At 43.4% G+C, this 15,996-nt stretch overlaps 1 protein-coding gene and 1 long non-coding RNA gene across 7 annotated transcripts; one reads left to right on the top strand and one right to left on the bottom strand.

The window, feature by feature from the left end:
* Nucleotides 1-5,900: 5,900 nt before the first annotated feature.
* Nucleotides 5,901-14,510, top strand: LOC124479393. Its single transcript, XR_006957442.1, has 3 exons — nt 5,901-6,348; nt 6,656-6,800; nt 14,426-14,510. It is a non-coding gene; the product is annotated as an uncharacterized LOC124479393 (long non-coding RNA).
* On the bottom strand, nt 11,347-15,878 carry LOC124479391 (BUB3-interacting and GLEBS motif-containing protein ZNF207-like). 6 transcript variants are annotated; one of them, XM_047038127.1, is made up of 11 exons: nt 15,614-15,878; nt 15,056-15,182; nt 14,764-14,902; nt 14,438-14,617; nt 14,218-14,311; nt 14,044-14,114; nt 13,749-13,909; nt 12,687-12,920; nt 12,342-12,471; nt 11,944-12,128; nt 11,347-11,701 (listed from the first exon to the last, which is right to left on the bottom strand). In XM_047038127.1, exons 1-10 carry the CDS (start codon nt 15,652-15,654, stop codon nt 11,968-11,970), a joined length of 1,338 nt encoding a protein of 445 aa, XP_046894083.1. In that variant the 5' UTR covers nt 15,655-15,878; the 3' UTR covers nt 11,347-11,701; nt 11,944-11,967. The 6 variants fall into 6 exon arrangements, with proteins under 6 accessions (XP_046894083.1, XP_046894087.1, XP_046894082.1 ...); XM_047038131.1 differs by having other exon boundaries at nt 11,347-12,128; nt 15,281-15,878; XM_047038126.1 differs by having other exon boundaries at nt 11,347-12,128.
* Between the last annotated feature and the right edge of the window lie 118 nt (nt 15,879-15,996).

Here is a 15,996-nt window from a genome sequence, read left to right as displayed (position 1 = left end):
TTCCACTGTTCAGCAATGTATTTTCAAAGTCAGAAGTAATTTTTAACGAAACCTTCTGCTGTAAACATGAAGGTGACTTAACAGCTGTAGGCAACGTGTAACATATTTCTCTATTATTAAACCAAATCACATCAGTGAAACTTTGTAGTTATGATGGGAATCAAAGAATTAGGTATAATACACAAAGTAATTACCATAGCAACATGTTTTTACAGCAGAATATCTTGCCCTGATACAATTATAAAAAAGTTTCCATGTCAGTGTGGTGGCCCAAAACTTGATTAACAGGGTGATGTAGAGGTAAGGAACATTCTCGAACATTCTCGGAGGAGTAAGGCGGGGCCAGGGTGACTAAGCATTATCTGGGACTGTTATGTATTCTCAAAAGGAATTGATATGAGTCTGGGAATGAAAAACATCTTACAAAGAACAGAGGGAAGGGAAGAAGCCAAGGGGTAACAGCTGGCAAAGCTCAGAGAGGGTTACAACTGTTCTGAGAAACTATGTTCGTCAGGGGAGTGAAAACATTTACATTTAGCATGCATTTAGTAGACGTGTTTATCCAAAGCGACTTCCAAGAGAGAGCTTTACAAAAGAGCATAGGTCACTGATCATAACAACGAGGTAGTCCCAAACATTGCAAGCAGCCAAAACATGAAGCATACATTGTGAAAAACTAAACAAGTGCCAACGGAAGACCCATAAGAGCATGCAGTTAAACAAGTTACAAAATAAAACAACATAAACCCCTAAAAGTGCAAGACTTTACCTGTAGAAGAACAATCAACAGTAACATATTTCACAGCGAGTACAATAGTTCAAAAGTTAACTGCGTTATAACTAACCTACAAGAGCAACAAGTCTCTCAATAAAAGTCATTGTGATCCTGGAGGAAACTAACATCAGGTCCAATCAAGCATTCCTAAGTACCGTTGTACTCCCGGCACAAGTGCGTCTTGAGCCGAAGATCAGGAGAGCAGGTCAGGTTGACCTAGCCAGATATTAAGTGAGCACACATGTCGGGTCCATTGAAGGGTGATTCACTTTGGACAGTATGGGTGATAAACATTGAGAAACATTGGGAAATAGTATTATATGGGGGGGGGGATTTTTCTCATTTTGACTATAAAGTGTGGTATCTTTTGAATCATTAGCTTTTTCCTGTACCACTGCTGCATTGCTGAATAAACCTCTCAAGCCATCTTGACTTTGAAAGATATTCCGTCTCTGTCTCTATTTTGATCCAAATCCTTCTGAAGTAAAAATTCCTACATCAGTTAATATCTTTCATTGTTATAAATGATTTAATATTTAATTGACTATGCAACAGAGGGCTTTATTTCTCCTTAGCTGAGGGACTTTTTAACATTTCTTTTTTATATAAAAAAAGGGGAAATTACATTCTCTAATCTAAAAATACATGTCTCTCAATGTATTACTATACTACTGAGGTGTAATCATTAGTGTCATTAAACTTAACCATTGTATAACCAGTTTATGTGCCCCTATGACCGGACTTAAAAATCCCCCTGACCTGAAGACATCAACATTTTGAAACATTAAGAACATTATACGGATCTCAACAAGTTTTGTTGGGCTAATTGACAACAACAAAATTACGTTGCTCATACCTATGTAAATTGTATGGTCTTATTGTATAGTGAGGGAATAGATATTTGACTGCTATGAAATAGCACCAGCAGCTGCTCACCATTTTACTGTTCATATTCTTTGCTGACCTTCAAAATTAAGCGATCCAGGTGTGATGGCTGTTATCTTCCACTGCCTTTTTTCTTTGTCTGCTGTATGCGGCCTTGACAGTTCTCTAAACCCTTTTTGCATTGTGCACGTACACAGTATCTATAAATGTTATGCGTACTGTGATTTAATTGCCATGGCACAGGTTATCATTATTTCCAACAAGGTAAGAATTTGTATTGTTGTGTTCTAATTTGGGTAAAAAAAAAAACAAGGTTGAATCCCAGACCAAGTTCTTTGTAGTTTATTGATAAGAAATTATGCAATCAAACAATGAATGCAACACATCAAGGTGTCTCAATCTAGATCAGTGATACCAGTCAATGTTATCAGTCTTGCTTTGTAGAGTAGAGTAAATGAAGGCCCTTGTGAGAATAGTCTTGACAGAAGTCAGAGAGTTCTGTCCAGTTCAATTTTGCCTGTGCAGGGCACACAGGTCTTGTACCCCTCCTGAGGGAGGTGTTTGCCAGGTGATTGGCCACCAGACAATGGGGAGGGGATGTCCTCATCCTAATAGGTTTCAGAAGGAGTTTGTGGGCAGTCAAGGTGGGCAGGGGGAGCAGACCTAAAAGTCTGATGATGTCCAGGTGCAAAAGGATACATTCTCCTCTGCCTAAAACCGGTTCTGTCTCTTCCTCTAGACCCACAGAGTTGTGTGGCCTAATGAATCTTCTTCTTATCACGTGGTGTTGACTCTCAAGAGTTGTGAGGCCCATTATATGTTATTTCCACAGTTCACCAGTCAGTCACAAATCACTACGCCAGCGTCTGATCCAGCGCCAGCCAGGGGCGAATCTAGGTTCCCACTTTTGGGGGGGCTAAGCCCCTAGATAAAACCTATTATTTTTCCTGTGACCCAGCAAAAATAGGGGGGTCTGGGGGCATGTTCCTCCAGAAGAAATTTTTGAAAATATCCTTTTAAAGTGTCCTCTAGTGGGTTTTAAGAAGAGAAATGAACACATTTAGATTTAAAATATGAACATTATTTTTATAATAATTATTTTTTGTGGGGGCTTATGAAACTTTTGGGGGGGCTCCAGCCCCCATAACAGATACAGATAAGAGAAATGTCCCTGTTTTTGTTTAGCACTTAGCACTATAGTAGGCATAGCTAACAGTGCAGTTCCTACTTGGTGTACAACAACAGTATTTAGCCATTTGAAATCTCTTGTAATGCCTGACCAGAATCTGAATCAGAATGGGATTTATTCGGCATGAAAGTTTGCACAGACAAGGAATTTACTTTGGCAGGAAGGTGCATACAATAAACATATAGGAACCTAACATTTAAATATGTGGACTATCTATACTAAGGGTACATAGGGTACATAAACTAGCTGTACTAAGTGGAATTAGAATTAAATAAAATGTACAATAAGATAAAATCTAAGTTGTCATAAAATAAAATTTAAGTTACCACTTACAATATAAAAATACAAAAAATACAAATATTATAAAAAATACAAATGTGCAAGATACAATTCTGTAATGTTATGTGTTTTAAGTAGTCATTAGAGTCAGTGTGGACCCTTGGCCTTGTTGAAGAGGCCAACAGCGGAAGGGAAAAAACTATTTTTGTGGAGTGAGGTATAGGTCCTGATGGACCGCAGCCTTCTGCAGGAGGGGAGTGACTGAAACAGGGAGTGTCCAGGGTGGGAGGAGTCAGCCACAATCTTCCTCGCTCGCCTCAGGGTCCTCGAGTGTCTTTGACAGGTTGAATTTCTTCAGCTGCCGAAGAAGTACATCCTCTGTTGTGCTTTCTTGATGAGGGAGCTGATGTTCAGTTCCCACTTGAGGTCCTTGGAGAGGATAGTGCCCAGGAAGCGGAAGGACTCCCCAGTGTTGACTGGGGAGTCACTCAGGGTAATGGGGGTAAGTGGGGTTGTGTTCTTCCTGAAGTCCACAACCATCTCCACTGTCTTAAGAGCATTGAGCTCTAGGTTGTTCTGGCTGCACCAGGTCACAAGGTTGGCCGCTTCCCACCTATAATCAGACTTGTCTCCACCAGAGATGAGCCCAATAAGGGTGGTGTCGTCCGCAAACTTCAGGAGTTTGACGGACGGATGACTGGAGGTGCAGCTGTTGGTGTACAGGGAGAAGAGCAGAGGAGAAAGGATGCAGCCCTGAGGTGATCCGGTGCTGATGTACTGGGAGTCAGAGACTTGTGTTCCCACCTTAAGTCTGTGATCCACCTGCAGGTGGAATCAGGCACGTTCAGCTGGGAGAGATTGTCCTGAAGCAGGGCTGGGATGGTGGTATTGAAGGCAGAGCTGAAGTCCACAAACAGGTTCCTGGCGTAGGATGCTGGGTAGTCCAGGTGCTGTAGAGTGAAGTGGGGGGCCAAGTTAACTGCGTCGTCCACAGACCTGTTGGCTCTGTAGGCAAACTGCAGGGGGTCCAGTAGAGGGTCTGTGATGGATTTAAGGTGTGCCAGCACCAGGCGCTCGAAAGACTTCATTACCACAGAGGTCCGGGCGACGGCTCTGTAGTCATTATGTCCAATTGGCCTGGGCTTTTTGGGCTCAGGGATGATGGTGGAGGACTTGAGACAGGCTGGCACATGGCATGTCTCCAGGGAGGTGTTAAAGATGTAGGTGAACACCGGAGACAGCTGGTCAGCACAGTTCTTGAGGGTGGCAGGGGAGACAGCGTCTGGCCCAGCTGCTTTGCGTGGGTTCTGCCTCTTGAAAAGTCTGTTAACTTCACTCTCCTGAATGGAGAGTGTCGTCACTGAGTTGGTGGGGAGCGGGGGGGAGGGAAGGGATAGTTCAGGACAGTCCAATTGTCTTTCAAAACGACAGTAGAACTCGTTCAGGTCGTTGGCCAGACGAGAGTCATTAGTGGAGTGTGGGGCTCTGGGCTTGTAGTTGGTGATCTGCCTGAGCCCTCTCCAGACAGAAGCAGAGTCGTTAGCAGAGAACTGGCGCTTCAGCCTCTCTGAGTACAGTCGTTTAGCCTCTCTCACCGCCTTGCTAAACCTGTTCTTTCGACTCCTCGAATCTGTCCTTGTCCCCCCTCCTAAACGCTGCCTCTTTGTTCAGCCTCAGCCTTCTGAGTTTAGCTGTAAACCAGGGTTTGTCGTTGTTGTAGCTCCCCCTGGTGCGTGTTGGTATACAGCAGTCCTCACAGAAGCTGATGTATGATGTCACAGTCTCCGTGAGCTCATCCAGACTATTGGAGGCAGTCATGAACATATCCCAGTCAGTAGAGTCCAAGCACGCCCGCAGATCCTCCATAGCCTCACTGGTCCACTGTTTCGATGTCCTCACTGCAGGCTTGCAGCGCTTTAGCTTCTGCCTGTATGCAGGAATCAGGTGGACCATGGCATGGTCTGAGTGACCCAGTGCTGCTCGGGGAACCGCATGGTATAATTTACTGATAGTAGAGTAGCAGTGATCCAAAGTGTTCCCTTCTCTTATAGGGCATTTGATGAGTTGTCTGTATTTGGGGAGTTCTTGAGTGAGATTGCCTTTGTTAAAGTCGTCTAGCACAATAACCAAGGAATCCGGATTTTCATGCTCCACGCACAATATCTGGTTGGCGAGTAGGCTACACGTTGAGCCTCGTTGGCGCTAGCCTGAGGGGGCATGTAGACGACGACCAGTATGAATGAAGCAAACTCATGTGGCAAGTAAAAAGGTTTACAGTTAATAAAAAATGATTCCAGATCAGGAGAACAGTGCTGCAGAATCACTGTCACATCTTCACACTAGCCACTGTTAATGTAAAAACAAATACCACCACCTTTCGTTTTGCCAGAGAGCACAGGATCCGCTCTCAGCACTTTGAAACCTGCTAGTTGTAGTAGCGCAGGGTCTGGGATCAGTTCACTCAGCCATGTCTCCGTAAAGCACAAAACGGAAGATGAATGGATGTCTCTGTTTTTCCACACCAGTAGCTGAAGCTCATCCAGTTTGTTGCTCAGTGAACGCACGTTGGAGAGAAATATCCCCGGTAACGCTGTGCGTGCCCCATGCCGACGGAGTCGCACCAGTGTACCGGCTCGTTTGCCTCTCCTACGGCGCTTCGCTGCGTGCTAGGACAAAGCCGAGGGTGGCTTTGACTATAATTCCCACTAATTCTGCCGCTGGAAGCAGAAAAGTGGGAAATAAATCCACAGGAGTTGTAGTCCTGATGTTAAGAAGTACTTCTCTTGTTAGAGAACCACGGAAATCTTGGCAGAACACTGAATTAACAGACAAAACAAGACAAAAAAGAGCGCACCTAGCAACTGAGACAGCCTTCATCGGCGCCATCTTGGAACCCTTCATCGGCGCCAACTTGGTCAGAAAGCAACAATCGTCCAGGAAGAAGATACATTCCCGAATTGACATTTATTAACCACATGGTACACAGGCACACTGTTTGGCCCCTAGCGCACAAACAAAACCGTCTCTTGTTAAACCCAGACGTAACAGAAAGAACAGACGCTAAACCTGTTCTTAACTTTGAATGCTCCATCCCCCTGCCCAACCACTCTCTATGCCCCTTCGCCAACCACCAGGATGCAAGGGCATTCAACATTCTGGGCATTCCTGTGATTAGCAGACAGCAAGTTGATCGGCACGTCGGACCCCGCGAACACTACTGGTAAACAACCAACTAACAGCCTAACATAACATGTCTTTCGGTGTGTGTCGCTATACTCTTTTTTCTCTTGAACTGCTAAGATTCCTTGATGAGATGCCTTATCAATCTATTAACGTTACAAAAGATTAACATTGCAGTCAGATAGACTCTGTTTGCTATCGTTTAATGCCTGTTTGAAATAACGTATTTCAGAGTAGGGCTAGCCATGATTTAGTAGTTGATTGAAGATAATAATGAGAATATGTTTAAGATTGGACTCAAATGTGGGTAATTGGATGTGTAAGCCAACATGTTATTTTTTGCTTAGGGTTCACTTCAAACATTAAAAGAAAGGATGAGATAGCAGACTTCTTCAAAAAGCTGAGCAAACAAGATCAGGTGGAAATAGACCCCAGTCCTTGCACCACCCCAAGACCTCAGAGCAGCTCCCTACCCAAGGCTACAGGCACCAGGTCAGAGCATACTAAGCAGTCAGTCTCATGCCAAGTTTAGCTTGTGTTTGTAGGCCACTCATGTAAGCCTACACAAAAGTTTGTTTCCGATTAAGCCTCACTTTAAAATGTTGGTTGTTGATTCATGAATGTTCTTGTTTTGATGGCTGTGGCATTTTTGTGTGAGTATACACTAATAGTTATGTTTTAATGTAAAAGAAGGATCTAACATCTAACCTGGTTAGACCCAGATTATACAGTATATTCATGAAAACAGAGTGACCAAAGTCTCTCCAGTTTGTGAGTAGCCTACAGAACAGTGTGTGTAAGAAAGACATTTATTGCAATTCAGATGTAGAGAAACTGTCTATTCATAGTAAATGTAGAATTTGATTAAAGTAACCCTAGTGAATCATACTAGGCCACACTTAAGAACTCAGGCTTAGGTGAATTTTAATTTATATTTCTCATAAGCATTAGTATATGAATAATTTACACTGCTTGGATGCCAGGTTAATGTTACACACACATTTTCAGTCTTGGTCTGTGGACCCCCTGAAGTAGCCCTGGCCACCCCTTGGCCACCCCCTATATAAAAGTCTGGTTCCGCCACTGCTGCAGAGTGAGGCGATAGAAGATCCCTCAAGCCCTCCTGTTGTTGTTTGTTCATTGTTACTACTTTTGTGTTCCCGGTCAAAAGTGACCGCCCCATTATAGCTGACTATAATTCCATAATAATACATATATTATCAACTAATGTTGTATTACATCTTTTTAGCAACTTAAGTTCTTGCAAACATTACAAGTTTTAAACTTCTGTTTGCCATTTATGGCCTGTAGGCCTCATTGACACAATTGTATGCAGCTCATTTTTGAGTGAAAGAAGCATAAAATATGGATTATTTTGAATATGTACGCTTGGATATTGGTCGGGTCTATCTCCTTCCAGTTGTCTTTGTAAACACATCTACCCTCCAAGTTAGTCATGTTTATGACTATGGTTTCAATGGATGCTGTCAGGAACAGTTTGAAGCAGGATTTTATGTCACCAACCCGGGAGATGGCATATCTGGTTGGCCCTGGGGTCATCCTTATGTCATTTTCAGTCGACAGTCGACTTCTCCACTCAAGTGGTGATGAAGAACAAACCACAAACTCCCATTCTTGAACAGGTATGTCACAACAGCCTCACCAGGGCCCTCTTCCTCATCACTAGATTGTTCAAAATCGGTTGTCTCTTCGTCTGGATCATATTCTGTGTGTGTGTGCATGTGTGTGCATATGTGTACTCAAACACACATGCATATTGGGTCTGGGAGGTTAAGTGTGTCCATTTGTTGTATGGGAGTGTGCCTGAACAACATTTTATTAAAAAAATCTTTGTTTTACCCATTTTTTGAATGACCGGTCATTTTTGACCGAGAACACCACAGGTGTACAAAAGTTAAATAAAACACCCACATTTTTATGAAATTCCTAAATATTTTTGGGGGCTGTTTAGATACCCTGTGTGGACAAAGTCATGGAACCTTATGGCAATCAGAATAAATTAACTACATTTTTTCAGGGAGAAAACTAGTAAATCGGTCACTTTTGACCGGAACACAACAGGAGGGCTAGATCAGTCGTTCTCAAAGAGTGGTCCGCGGACCACTGGTGTTCCGCCACTGCCCCATTTGTGTGGAAATCCCTATTTGCATCACATCAAACCCATATGTCCTAGGTTTGGGCTAGAATATTTACAACGTCTGGCTTCGTGCTTGATTAACACTCGGATCGTTAAGCAGTCTCAAAAGTTTTTTTTTTTTTCTTAGCGGAAATTGTATGGCGCCAGGTCTGGAGGCCTGTTGTTCCGGGGATATAGCCTACTATTTAGTTAGATGGTCTGCAAGTTTTTATTTATTGGCCAAGTGGTCCTTGCTCTGAAAAAGTTTAGAAACACTGCTCTAGATTGAAGAGAGCTTGATCGAATGGTGGAGTCTGCCTTGTGTGCAATACTGTTCATTCACCAATCAGAGGCTTTAACCTGATTTGGTGATGGGGGACGACCATAGAGTTAATATAACTAGAGTAAGCTAGTTTTGTCTTCCAAGATGGCGTCCCCATTCATTTCTATGAAAAGTGCTCAGTGGCGCAGTGAGGCAAGCGAAATCGCGAGACTGGACGCGGCCATCTTTCCACTTCCGTGTCTTCCTGTCAAGCTTTAAACAGTGGCTCTTTTTTTCCCTAGCTCCGAGAGCTCATGTAAATTGGCTATCGGCCAATGTGAACTTTGGTGCTCGTGCTCTGTTAGTATCCACCAGCACATTTGCAGGCAACTTTCAGTGACTAAGCAAATAAATGCGTTTCTAGTTTACCCATTTCGGATTGGTTTCAAACTTAGCAAAAATCGGGAAAAATTCTTCTATGAAAAAGCTAGTAGTATGAGCCAGGTTCGAGAATCAGACAAAAATAATTAGGGGAGATAGTTTTGTAAATGTTGAATGGAGTTAATAGAATAAAAACGACCGGAAGAGTCGGAAACCTAACCGTACATGCAATACCACCTACATCCACCGGGGCCGTTGCTTCAAGCCGAGGGGTGGGGTTTTGGGGACAACGGATTTATTTTGCTGCAGAAAGTTACGCCGTGGATAAATGTAAGGATAAATAAATAAATGTAAGGATAAATAAATAAATGTAAGTATAAATTAATAAATGTGAACACATTAAAACGTAAATATATATTTATACACACAAATACGTGTAACATTTATATATTTAGTGTCTCATTTAATTTGTAATTTATATATTTTGTATGTCAATTAGGCACTACATTATATAATTAGTCATTTATTTAAGCTTTGTGTTATAGTATTGATTTATTTAGTTTTGGCCCCTATAATCCTACATACGTGAGAAGACTTGAGAGCTAGCTACAATTAGCCTACCATTTATTTTCATTTACAAAATGAAAAGAGCTAAAAATGCCATTTAACAGAACAACTTACTAACCTCGACCGTTCGGTCATGCCGGGAAATATTTAACCGAGGCTTGAATGTATCGACCGAGCAATAGCGAAGTTGGTAAGTAGTTATTATAATATCTGAAGCAATTATATTTGGAATATCTGTTCAGCATTGTCATTACACATTTTAGTATATCTGAAGTATTTATCGTTTTTTTATGTAACAGAGACAGAACATATGAAATAGCAGCATAGATTAGCAGCATAGATGTCATTCCTCCACAGTATACAAGGGAAACACCAAAAAAACACCTGATGTTGAAAGTATTTATTTAGTGCAATATCTGTGATCATGTGTATACACCATTTCATCAAATGTATCTAATACATTATGGAATTTGGAATTTAGGAAAGTAAACCGACACACTTTACAAGTACATTGCAAATAACACTGTTGCTTTTCTACAGCTAAAGAAATTAGAGTAATAGCAAAGGGTCTTCACACTTCTGTGAATGAAACTTTTCAAATAAAGGAGCAAAAATGTATTTAAAACATTTGGTAAATTTGTAATTATGGTGTGTAGAGTAATGGCAAACACCAAAAATAATCAATTTTAAGTTTTAACACAATAAACTGTGGAAAGTGAAGGGGCCTGAAGTGTTTCCAAAGGCACTCTACCAGTCCACATTACACATATAGTGAGCTGAAAAAGGTATCTCCTGCACACATGCACACACACCCACTCGTCTAAGGAAACACTGTGTCTGGTACTTACAGCTTTAACTAACCTGTAACTGGAGGGGATTCTCCTTCACTAGCAGTTAAAACCAAATGAAGAAACTGAGGACTGAAGATAGCTGATGGAACAAACAGGATTAATTGGTGCAAAACCAAGTTGTTTCACGGTTCTGGCAGCCATTGGTCAGTAGTCTTCATTAGTAAGAGCTACTAGAAGATCTAACAGAAATCATAGTTTAGAGCCAAGTCTACTGGTTCAATAGTAAATTACAAGTATGAATTCTTATTCAAATTTCTGCCAGTCTGCTGTGCCTGAGCAGTGTGTGTTGCCTCACTGAACAGAACAAGGGCCTTCACCAAACTTGCTGCAAGTTTGGGGACATGGAGATCCAACAGCCAATGCTAAGCTGTGAGGGCCCCTGGTGTAAATGAAAAGACAGAAAACAGTGAGACTTGCCTCAGGCTGAACCAGGGCTACACTGAGGCAGGGCCTCAGACAGTCCCCCACCCAGGGCATTGCTACAGGGAGAAGAGAAATCCTTGGTTTAGCAGGACAGCCAGTGCCACCCAGAAGCACTCATTACAATACACTAGCATGTCCTCTGAGCGCTTAACAGTCCGTTGGAAAAAGCCAAGATTGTTCTGGGGAGTGCATGACTGATATCACACTGACTGAAATGCTATAATAGATTATCATTCAAAGATCATCAGCAGAAACAGGGTCAATGTTTTACACAGATGCATGACTTCAGTTGAGTTGAGAAGGTATGAACACCATTCATAATACATCAAATGATTAAACATTGAGTGATGTCCACTATCAGAGTACAAACCTGGTGGGTACAAACCTTTCTCCGGTCACAAATGAAGAGTCATAAGGTTTCTGCACATTTTATTCCAATACAATTTCATAACATTTACATGAACCCGTTCACATGAGCCTATAGGGTTACTTTATATGTAGGGTTAACGTAGCATTCAAGATGGAGGTCAGGGAGAAAACATAGCCTACATGAACACAGTGAATGAATAGAACGCCATCTGAAGCCCTCACCAAGCAATGTTGGGGACGCAAAGTCCAACAGCACCTATGTGTGCTGTGAAGGCCTCACTGATTCTAATGCAAACAGTGTAATGTATTTTACGTAAACTTGCCTTGATATAGATGGGTACTGCTCATGTAACTCCAGGGCCTTCAATATAATACGAACCATATCTACTATACTTCTACACACCTAAATGGAACATGAGAAGAAAAAGCCACAGAAGAGAGTGATTTGCAACGGTTCTTAGTCTAGGCAGCTTAACTTACAGTGTAAATAATAAAGTCCCATGCAATGTGTTTTTTTGTTGTTGTTCTGTCTGCTGTTTTTCATGTATGTCTCTTCTTCATAGACCCGGTAGAATGTGTGTTTACCATTACTGGTTTTGGCTAGAAGCAGAAGGGGACATGAGAAAAAGGGTTGAATGTCCAAACCTAGAGCGGTGTGTTGACTGGGCCTCAGAAGCGGCCTCCAGGGGACATGACGGGGGGCCTCATGCCCATTGGGGGCCGTAGGGGGGCTCCTGGGTAAGGGGGCACCATGGGGGGGCCCTGCCCATACGGGGGCATGCCTCCTGGCATGTAACCTGGCATTCCCTGGGGTGGGCCTCCGTACTGGCCTGGAGGGAGATAGACGGTTTGTTGGTTGGTTCAAACTCAGATCAGTGTTGCTATCACTGTCAAGACCATTTCAAAATCTCAAGACTCCCAATGCAAACTGCTATAATGTCTAATTTGGCCAGAAGAATTGAACACCGTATTCACTCCAATTAATACAAGGATGTCAGAATGTACAGTAGCACCACCATCGACCAGCAGCAGCTGAAGCATACCATGCAGGTGGTGTCTCAGGCCCGGCTGTTGGGGGATCATCATGGGTCCTCCAGGGGGGGAGGCTACCGGGACGTGGCCTGGCTGGGGGATGTTACGCTGGTACCGTGGCAGCTGGGCTCTCAACTCTTCCTACCAGACGGAAAGAGAAGGAAGACGGGAAAGTTAGACCCTGAATACACACGAAAACATCCAATGTTCAACATCTCATTCAATACGTAAGATCTGCACAACAATAATACAACAAAACGGCCATGATAACAATAATCAAAACATAATTGGCTTGTGTTTGCTTAGTTGCTGCCAATCTATGTGAAATGAAGTCACGGTTCTGATGGGCCACTTACCAGTGAGATATCTTCATCGGGGTGGATCAACTTACTGGTGGCACTGCTGGTGGTGAGGGTGGCAGGCCCACTGGTCACTGTAGAGGGGGGTTTGGAGACAATGCCTCCAGGGCTGGGGCTGCCCACCGTGGCAGAGGCCTGAGTATAGGCTGGGAAAGTGGGCTTGGAGGGCTCAGAGGGGGTAGTGGGGCCACTGTGGAGCTTGAAGTCAGACCCTGGAACGGCCTGCTGACTCTGGAAACAGAGAGAGAGAGAGTGAGGGAGGGATGCAAATGAGCTATGGCAGGAAAGGGAACAGGATTCAAATTCATACAACATGCTGTGTTTTCCACACTTGTGCCAGCTCTTGAAAACAACCGTCAAATATTCTTCTACTGTACACATCGGCATGTTTACACTGATTGCGGATGAAAACAAGATGAGTCCAGTGATATGAAAATTATGCAGATTTGTAATGGGGGGGGGGGGGGGGGGGGGGGGGGGGGAACTGCATTGTCACTGACTGACGACTCATTAAAAAGAAATGTTTTTACTGCAGCTGACAGTCGAAAGCATCCCACTCTCATAAGGGAAAGTTGCTTTATGGCATTAAAAAATGAACAAGCCATCTACATCTTTATGCGCAAAAGGAAGATGTGTTTTTGGTTGCTGTCCCAACAGTGTATTTCCTGAAGCACTAGATTCACAAAGCGTGCCAGGCAGGCGGGGCGGCGGGCAGTGAGCTGCGTACTTGCGCAGAGCTAGGGAATTGAGCTTTGGAGGAGGCAGACTGAGAGTCTGCACTCGACAGGCCTGTGCTTGTACTTGCTGTGCTCGGAACGTGTGTCCCCATCTGTAGCACAGGGGGACAAGAGCACAGAGTAGAAATATTACTGAGAAAGAGCTGGGGGGGGGGATAGACTTAACTCTATATATTTAGTCCACGCCGATGTCAAAGACATGCATGGCACGGCACTCACTACGATGAGAGCACGAGCAGTATATACCACTTTTTTTTGCGCATCAACATGTCAGTGTGCTTACAAAGGTGTGTTCACCCAACACCACAGCATTATTCCTTACCTGTCCTGCGCTGGGGAACAGGGGTTTGGTGACGGCAGGCTGGGCGGGGGGGGCAGAGGCAGCTGGCATGGCAGGTCTGTTCAGCATGCCAGGGCCTGTGGTGGGGGGGCCCTGGGGCATGTGGGGCATTCCTGGGCGGTGCCCCACTGGAGGTGGCATCCCTAGACGAACACGCAGAGTCAGGGTTAGATTTCACTCGCTATACGTACACTTTCTCACTTTATCTTAGGTGAAATGATGATGGGAGGTTGAGTGTGTGTGTGTGTGTGTGTGTGTGTGTGTGTGTGTGTGGTACCTGGTGGCATGCCTGGCATCATTGGGGGCATTCCTGGACCTGGAGGCATCATTCTACCCATTGGCATCATCCTGAAGACCAGAGAGGAGAAATTAATTGACTTACTGTTGAGAGAACAGATATCAAAATGACTTGCCAAAGAGTTAGTATCAACTGGACTCAATAAACACTCACCCTGGTGGCATGCCTGGCATAACAGGGGGCATCCCTGGCATCATAGGTGGCACACCTGGCATCATTGGGGGCATTCCTAAGACAGGAATATTATCTGTGATAATCATAATACAAAATATATAGATGTACAAAACGTTGTTTAAGTGTAAGTGAGCCTAATGGTAAGTCAATGCTTCTCATTCTACCAGCAACCTGTGTCTATCTGTAGGTGATGGGCTACCTGAGTAGCTGCCAGGGGGCATCCCTGGAGCAGTGTGGACCGGGGGCATGCCAGGCTGGGTCGCAGGTGGGATGTATCCTGTCTGGGGCTGGGCGGCTGGCTGCTGGAAGGAGGGGCCAGGCTCTTCATCCTCCTCATACTCATCAGAGTCGTCCTGGTTCTGCTTCTTCTTCTGACTCTCTGTGCGAAACACACAGCACATGCGTTTAGTCACACAGTCACACGCTACACACGTCAACAGATCTCATGAGAATGGAAGCAAGCATGTAAGTGTTAGATCATCCTCGTCATGGCGATTGCTGTTTGTGTTTTTGTTTTTTTTATACCTTGGGTTTTCTGTTCAAGGACTCTCCTTCTCTCCTCCATGTCTTTTTCTGGGATACCCTCCATGCCGTAGATCTCCAGCTCAATGTCTGTCCTTCCAGGTATGGCATTGGGGACTCCATCAATTGTTTCTTTGTGTACCTACATCAGGGTCAACATCAAAAACAGCCGTTATAAACTCAATGACATCCGACTGTATTTACTGCATGCGTTTTTATTCATCACATAAGCAACAACTTGAACTTTAAAGAGGAGCTTGGGATAGGTTTAGATAACAACATTTGACATTCTGACCTGCATACAGTGAATGGCTAACCCTGGTCCAGTATAGAGTTTCTTGTGACATATGTGACACTTGAAGTGTTTGGCCTTCTGGTGTTGGATGAGAATCTTTTCATCATCAAAATCTCTGTTACAATACCTGTTATTCATAGTTCAGGAAATAAGAAGATACTGTATCAGTATAGTTAATTGTTAACAGTAGTTAAAACAACGGTTGAAATCAATTTTTGTACATACACGTTAGTTCAGACGTGTCGGACTGTCTCATCCGTGCAACTTCCAAAACATTGAATGAGTCACACATGGGGCTGGGATGCTGACCGTGTACGTTATTTGTTAGATATCTGATCTACTCAACCACACAATTTTGCTGTTAAACAACAGACCTACAGTACAGTGCATTTACAGTATGAATCAATTACCGTCCCTTTTCCAGCTAGAGTAGCTAACTAGCTAACAAGTGCTAACTCATCTGCCATGTGTGGATCCGAGGTTATTATGGAAGGATATTCCGACGACTTAAAAGAATATACGCGAGACATATGAATTATGAATAAAGGTAAAGGATACCAGCACCACGGCTTCATCTGCTTTTTCTTTTTTCGTCCCATGTTTATCCTATATTACAGGTGACAAGCAGGGGGCTAGCTGCTGTACTAACAACAAGAACAACAGCTGATTACAGAACAGAAGATGGCGTACAGTACAGTACACCAGTCCTACAACATCCCACAAGGCATCGGGGCATGATTGCTGTTAAGATAAATATATTTGTATTTATCTATTTTCAATGTGTCGTTGAAAGCAATACATACACATTCAGTGACTACACTGAAAAACTTAGCATCACCATATGCTTAATCATTAGAGAATAACAAATATTTGCATAGGTCCGGAACTTTTAAGAGTACGTAGCAATCAAATTACGGATCATGAAAAGGGACGGACATATT

Source organism: Hypomesus transpacificus, chromosome 17 (genome assembly GCF_021917145.1).
Source record: "Hypomesus transpacificus isolate Combined female chromosome 17, fHypTra1, whole genome shotgun sequence".
In the NCBI taxonomy this organism is placed as follows: domain Eukaryota; kingdom Metazoa; phylum Chordata; class Actinopteri; order Osmeriformes; family Osmeridae; genus Hypomesus; species Hypomesus transpacificus.
This window is presented reverse-complemented; position numbering and strand designations above follow the sequence as displayed.

Bases quoted from the DNA above. Each gene is read 5' to 3' on its own strand.
- LOC124479391 (XM_047038126.1), bottom strand. From the start codon at position 15,654: ATGGGACGAAAAAAGAAAAAGCAGATGAAGCCGTGGTGCTG. The intron at 15,183-15,613 runs GTATCCTTTACC...TATGAATAACAG, and splicing joins CAGATGAAGCCGTGGTGCTG to GTATTGTAACAGAGATTTTG. The intron at 14,903-15,055 runs GTCAGAATGTCA...ACCCTGATGTAG, and splicing joins TAGCCATTCACTGTATGCAG to GTACACAAAGAAACAATTGA.